Source organism: Magnolia sinica, chromosome 17 (assembly GCF_029962835.1).
Source record: "Magnolia sinica isolate HGM2019 chromosome 17, MsV1, whole genome shotgun sequence".
Lineage (NCBI taxonomy): Eukaryota > Viridiplantae > Streptophyta > Magnoliopsida > Magnoliales > Magnoliaceae > Magnolia > Magnolia sinica.
In genome coordinates, this window is record NC_080589.1 from 606,093 (window position 1) to 613,784 (window position 7,692).

At 40.1% G+C, this 7,692-nt stretch overlaps 1 protein-coding gene across 1 annotated transcript; it reads left to right on the top strand.

Moving 5' to 3' along the window:
• Positions 1-2,305: 2,305 nt before the first annotated feature.
• LOC131231732 (heavy metal-associated isoprenylated plant protein 43-like) lies at positions 2,306-5,848 on the top strand. The gene is made up of 4 exons (XM_058228034.1): positions 2,306-2,351; positions 3,580-3,717; positions 5,038-5,276; positions 5,753-5,848. The coding sequence occupies exons 1-4, from the start codon at positions 2,306-2,308 to the stop codon at positions 5,846-5,848; spliced, it is 519 nt and encodes a 172-aa protein (XP_058084017.1).
• Positions 5,849-7,692: the final 1,844 nt, after the last annotated feature.

Below are 7,692 nucleotides of genomic sequence, written 5' to 3' on the forward strand. Positions count from 1 at the left end.
CCAGCCCCACAGACTGGGCCGGGATTAAAATGTAAGCCCGTTTAATAACCAGGCCGGGTTTGAACTTCATTTTGGACTCATTAGCTGGACTGGTCTTAGCATAAAAGTGTAGCCCACCTGTGAGTAGAGCAGTCTCATTTTGTGGGCCGGGGAATGCAAGGCCCAGATCTTTTACACATATCATGACGTTAGCATGTGCCACCGTGGGAGCAAGTTTCATAAAAGCATGGCTCTACTTCCACCAGATTCTTGGTGCCCTTCCTTTTTTCTGTGTGCGGGCCGGTCCAGCCAGTGGGGTCAGCTACCAAGATGGGTCCCAATTGCAATGATCATAGGCTACCGTTAAAGCCTATTTCTCGATCCAAATCATCCAAAGGTAATCCAAAGTGAATATTTATATTAAGATTTTTCGGATTGGATTCCATCCTCCCTAAATAGAGATGGCCCAGTTTCAAATCCCTCCCAAGTCCTATAGGATCATAGCCCAATGGACCCATGGGCCCATCACTTTTCAAGGCATGGGTCCCTTGCTTCCCAACGTGGATATATCATACCCCAAAATCAGATTTATTGAGTAAACCTAACCTCTGATTAAACACATGTTTGTCTGATCCCGACCGTTGATTACTGTATAACTGTCCTTTAAATGCCAACTTATCGACAGATTAGGTTGTCCATGTAGTGTTATTTATTTATTTTGTTTGATTGACCCATATGAAGTGGGCCCGATTTGGTCAGTCTAATTTGAATTAAACATATGCAAGGTGCAGAATTTCTAGGGCATGAGCATGATGCATAACGCATTTCCAGAGTATAGAAGTTAATTTCTTCTTAGTAACAAACTATTTATTTTAACCCTAGTGCTTGCTTTTAAATCATTATCTTGTTATTTTAAATTCACTTCCCTTTGAAAACATTAACAGTTTCTTTTAGAATCATGATTAGGTGCAACATCATCCCACAACATGGGCTAGGCCTGAATTACCCATTTGATTACTGGCCCATCTGCAGCTGTCCTCACTAACACATCAGGCTGTCAACAGGCAAGCCAACGGTCGACATCGGCCGTATATTGAACTGGTCAGTTCTGCCCAATGGGCCGGACGTATTCAAATTTTACATTTTGCTTGACTCATGCTCAACCATCGACATGTCCTACTAATAAGTGCCATGTGCACATTTTAGAATTTTAGCGCATCGAACAAGGTTCTGTGTTCCAGACATAGTTTCCATTACATGTGGGTCCGAAATAGAAAAAAAAAAACATATGAAAGTAAGATATTGTTTGTGCAGCTTTCTTAGTGGGCCACCATCAAATAATCATGTGCACCTTGGGCCTTAAACTATCTTAGTCAACTATGTGTAAAACTATTTATGGGATATAAATAAATCAGTTAAAGTTACTATCCTACTACTGTTGTTGATGTCTTCAAAGGACGTGTATTATTATAGGATTGCTTTTTATACATTTCTTTTTTTTCTTTCTTTTCTTTTTTCTTTTACTTTTTCCTTCTTTTTTTTTAATGCTACGAAGATAATGCATGGATTTGCCAATTCCACACGCAGGAAGACAGCCGAACATGAAACGTGTGTGGGAGATCTGAACTTTCCATAAGTCTGGTAATAATGCTTAGATCTTCAGTGTAAAAGATAAGATAATTTTACTCTTCATTTGGGCCACAATGTGCTAAGTAAATTTGACAGTTACAATTTGTTTTGATATGTTGTGGCCCACCTTAGATCTGAAATGGCCTGATTTTCATGCCAGAAGATGTAAACAATATAGCTCACTTGATAGAAGTCTCGGATCCCAAACATGTGCCACTTGCATTCAGGGGTAAATATGTACGGATCCAACAGGCGTGTGGAATTAGTAAACCTCCGAGAAGAACAGAGGACATGCTGGCCCAATGGAATACAGCAATCATATGGCTGGTCTCATTTAAATTTGGACCAGTGTGAAGGTCCCCACTTAATAATCATAGTACTAATGAGTAGGAATTGCATGGACCTCAGCCCAAGGATATGGAAATTGTACCGAGTTTTCAGTTTGAACAAGTGGGGCCCACTTTCGGTGATCAAGACCATTGGTTTTCTTTCTTTGGAACTGAGGACATGTCATGCATGCCTTGAAAAATCTCTCTAACAGGACAATCCTAACAGTAGCCTGGAAATCACTGTCCACATTCAAACCGATGAAAGGCCCAAGATGTGTTAGCTAAGATTTTTGAAACTATGAGATTTTTTCGAGGGGTCGTCCATCTACTTCAAGGGACAACAGATGTATGGTCTAAATGAATGAGCCATGGCCCCCACTTCTGCCAGGTCAAAACTGAAAACCCAAGAAGAAAGTATGCATGTCCTCTCCCCGGTCCAACGTAGGTAGCGGATTAAGTGTTACCGGGTTAGTCGGTGTTTACCTAACCGTGGGGCCTACCTTGATGTATGTATTACATATCCACACCGGACATCAATTTTCCAGATCATTTTAGGGAGTGGTCCCCAAAAAGGAAGAAGATCCAAATCTGAAGTGGACCACACAGTAAGAATTGAATCCTACCATTAAAAATTTCTTAGCAGCCACAAAGGTTTTTAATCAAGCTGATATTTGTGTTTTCCTTTCATTCGTGTCTGTGTGGCCTTATCGAAAGGTTGGGCCTGAAGAAGTTTTTAATGGTGGGCATTCAATCACCACTATTTCCTGTATTGTGGCCCATTTGAGATTTGGCTATGCTTTAATTTTTTGTAGCACGCCGTTAAATGATCTGAAAAAAAAAAAAAAGATGAACGGAGTGGATATACAATATATACATCAAGTTGAGCCCTACGGTCGGGGCAACACCAAGGTGTTACCCGGGTAACACGTAGTCCACTCTCGCCTACGCTTAGCCCCAGCAGGAAGCTACGTTGGGCTACATCCATCTCCGTAATAAATCCAATTTATTTATCAGTTCTACCGGCTCACGTCAGTACGTCAGCTCAAAAACGACGTAGATCCAAAACTCAATCGGCCACACGAGCTAAGAGAGGGGATGGAAATGCCCACCGTTGAAATCTTCGTGAGACTCATCTAAGTCGTCCATAAGGTTATTCCCATTAGGATGAACTGAAAACATAAATATTTTTTGTAATCTAAAACCACTGTGTCCCACAAAGTTTTCATTGGCGGGCATTCAATCCTCATTGTTTCCTTTGGTGTGCCCCATCTGAGTTTTGGGTTTGCCTCATTTTTGGATTTCTAATCTAGCATGAGCTAGTCAAACTGATGAACGGAGTGGATCTCAGACATACATCACTGTGGGCCCTGCATAGATCCCATACGGGAACTTCATGTAAGCTGTGGAAACAGGCAGGCAATTCGAGTCCATTTCGGGAGAGTGGGACACACCATCTCTCTCTCTCTTCCATGTTAAAATCCTATAAAGCTCCAGTTGCCGTTCTCGATCTGAGGCCAGACATTGATAATATGTATTAATTGTAGTTAGTGTGACGATGAAGGTAAGTAAGCTCACGTTCTGCAAATCGGTGCACCGAATTTCTGTGCACCTCTCTCTATGTTACCCATCTATCTTCTTTGAGCTGCATCTCCTTTCATTTCACCTCGTTCATATCTCTCTCTCTCTCTCTCTCTCTCTCTGCAGAAAACGGTTCTGAAAGTATGCATCAACTGCCTCAAGTGCAAGACCAACATTCTCAAAGCTATAGCTAAACTTTCAGGTGGGCCACCCTCATTTATTTTGGGTTTTGGATCTTTCCACTGACCATAAGCTACACTTATGCTCAATCTATACTTGTGTGAGATCCAGGCCATTCATCAGTTGGGCCCACTATCAACTTTCCAAGGCAGAAAAACCAGCTGGCTAGCTCATATCAGTTACATCATGAGTGCACGTAACTAGTCATTTTTCTGATGCAAGTGTGGTATACTTGTAAAAATGAACATGGCATAACATGTTTAGGTGGGGCACACCTGATGAATGGCCCAGGTTCAACAACCAAACTGGATTAGTGGGAGTTGGTACTTGTGTATTACACATGGGTCAAAGATATAGGTGAGCTGGATATGGTGCATGTTCTAAGAAAATACTCTTGAGAACTGATGATTTAGCTAAAGGATATAACAATATTTACATGGAAGCAGATTGGCTGGTGTACCACACACCAACAATTTAGATGTGTGTTGATGTCACCAAGTTTTGTAGGTCCCATCATGAAGTATGTGTTATATCCACCAATTGGCAAGCTCGTCTTAAGGCTTGAGCCAAAATAAGGACAGATCTAAAGATCAAGTGGACCACACTACAAAAAAACAGTGGGGGATTGAACATTCTACCATTGAAACCCTTTTGGGGTTCGAAGTTTTGGATCATTATGTTATTTGTTTTTCCTCTTCATCCAGGTATTTGTGACCTAATGAGTAGATTTTATGAAAAAAAAAAATGTTATGGTGGGTCCTATGAATGTTTTAACGGTGAAAATCATTATTACTATTGTTATTTGTGGTATGGCCCAATTGTGTTTTTGATATAATTCATTTTTAAGCTCATAGTCTGAAATGATCGGGACAAATGGATGAACAGTGTGGATATAATAACTACATTGTTTTAGGGCCACATAACTTTGATCTCCTTTGAACCATTTGTGCAACTCGGAGTTCCAGGAGTGTCGACCTGGTCGGCCCCACATGTGCCTACGCTAGAATTACCGTTGGTGTGTATAGTACACCAGTCAATCCTCTTTCTGATTTATATCATTATCCTATTTATTTAACATAAGATTTAAATGATGATAATAATCTGTCAATGCAACTCATCTGAGTCAACTCAAATTTGGTGGGGCTAATCCAATTCAACACCCCAAGTCACTCTCAACCTTGACTCGGTCCAATTCAGGCCTTACTAAGGGGAGTTGTGACTCGACTTAAAGACCAGATGAGTCATTTTGAGTTACTGAATCTTTTAACCATGATCTTACTTATAACAAAAAATAGCCAAAATCTTGATTTGTGTAGATGAAACATTTGAAATGATTTGGCAGGTATAAATGAATTGGCTGTGGATGATGAAAAAGGGACACTAACGGTGATCGGGGATGTTGATCCCATGTGCGTGGCCAACCGGCTTAAGAAGATGGGGAAGCTGATCGAAATAATCAGCATTGGACCCGCTAAGCCCCCTGATAAACCCAAACCCCCGGAGAAAGAGAAAACCGATCCAAAACCGCCGCTGCCTTCTTGTTGTGACAAGTGTCAATTTGCCATGATCATATATGACGATGTACGTCCGTGTACCATTCTTTAAATGGCACCGGCTATCACTATCAATAGTCGAGGTTTTCTATTTAAATAAAATAAATAAATAAATGCCGTCTCCTCCATATCTTAATCATTTTCATTTATCATCATGCACGTGTAGCTATGCAGGTTCTGCGTTGCTTGCACGTGCTAACATGTATGAACTTCACTCCCTAAGGTTAGGGCCATCTTACTGTAAAGAGAGATGATCCGGTGCTCTCAAAGCAACGTAAGTCATTGTGCGCCTAATTGCATTGGGACAGTGTGAAAGTCCAATCAATTGATCTGAACCGTACACTAGGTTTAACATAGATTTCATTGGTTACCATTTAAAAATCACGCCAATCATGAAATTCTAAGTATCGAACCAATGGCCTTTGGATGGACAGTCAATATTTCTTATAAAAAAAAGTGTCTAATTGATCATTTGGACCATCTATTTGTCGGGACCTGTTACAGATTGATTCTTCTGGTTCCGAGATTGCTTCTATCAGACCGTCCTACACATACCCGTTCATGGCTTGGAAAGTTAAAGTTTACCAATGGATGGAATAATTGGATTGGAGTGATCTTTTGCCGTAGCTCATGAAATGAGTTATAATCCTTATGGACGGTCCAGATCAATCAATTGGATTGTCCACTAATAGCACTGCAAGAAATAGTGCTCCAAGAGCATTGGATTGTGACATCCCTGTAGTAAATAAAATAAACATTAGACATGGTGTATGGTTAACTGCTCTAATCATATTTGATTATATTTAATTAATAATTTGTAGAAGCATTTAAGGAAAATAACATCAGTATCATCTTCAAAGAATTTTTGAAAATGATAAATGCTGAAGAGAATTGATAGCCAATTAGATCATCAACCAACAACATTGCGAGCCGCGCGCGTTCTAATGCATTTGTAGCTCGGATTGAAATTTCCTCATTTTTGCTAAAGTATATATTTCAATAATTTATTAAAAAATCACATATATATACACTAATTTATAATATTAAAATTGATTTAATTAAATAAAATTAAATTTTATGAATATATTAAAGAATTCCAATATATTTCAATTATAGGCATCCAAACACAATTTTTAAATTCCAGTGTATTCTAATTATAAGTTATACAAACATAATGAAAAATTCCTACTTTCTTGGATTCCAGATTCCACGGTATTTATGATTTGGCTATACCGAGTCCATTCTAAAATTCTCACTCTTTCCCAAATGTGCCAATGCATGCACAAGATCTAACCTTTCATGAGGTGGGCCCACTATATATTGAACATATATTGGCCTGAAAGTCAGCCCTGTCTGTATATCAGGTGGGCCGCAAGTGTAAGAGAAGAAAAGAGAAATAACTAATTAGTATTCCAATTTCAACACACAAGTGTGCCTACTGTTACTTGAACCACTCTGAATTGTGGTCACTGTACCTTGATACTGGGCCATGGGCAACGCCTGATGACTAGCTCAGATCTGGCACAAATGCGCCCAGTTTGCATGTTAGAAGTGAAGAAATACAGGGTGTGGTGCAGATTAGGTTGTGAGGCCCTCACAATCCTCAATGGTAGTGTGGTGACGGGGTGAGATTCAATTGGTGGGGGCATGCACTGTCAGAGATGGACCAATCTCTGACAGCCTACAGCCCACCAATAAGGGAACGGATTGGCTACTCCCCCTGCCACCAGCCCCGTGGCTGGTGGTCGGTGCACTGTGGGCCCCACCATGATGTATGTGCTTCATCCATTCCGTTCAGTCATTTTTACAGATTATTTTAGGTCTTAAAACAAAAAATGATAAGAATATAAATCTCGGGTGGACCGCACCATAAGAAAACAATAGTGATTGGATATCCACCATTAAAATCCTCCTAAGTCCCAGTGTACTGTTTATTTGACATCCAAAAGTTTTTAATGAGTCGAAATTCATTCAACACTATTTTCAGTAATGTGGTCCACTTAAGATTGGGATACCTTCTTTCTCTCGTGCAATAAAATGATCTAGAAAAATAGACGGAGGGCATGGATGAAACACATACATCATGGTGGGGTCCACAGAGCACCGACCATCAGCCAATGGCCGGTGGCAGGGGGAGTAGCCAATTCGCTTCCCACCAATAAAATCTGACACATCACCACACACCCCTGCTAGGGTGGCGAGGGCCTCAGTACCTAATCTGGTTCCTAGTCTACCAATAGAATAATATTAGACTCTAAAACGACTGTGAAAGCGTGGAAAACGAGAATTATCTATAACGCCCAAGCTCGATGGTCCAGCAAAATATATATATATATATATATATATATATATATATATATATATATATATATATATATATATATATATATATGGGAAAAGGTACTATGCACTCGACCTCACGAGTCCGTCCCATGAGGTCGAGC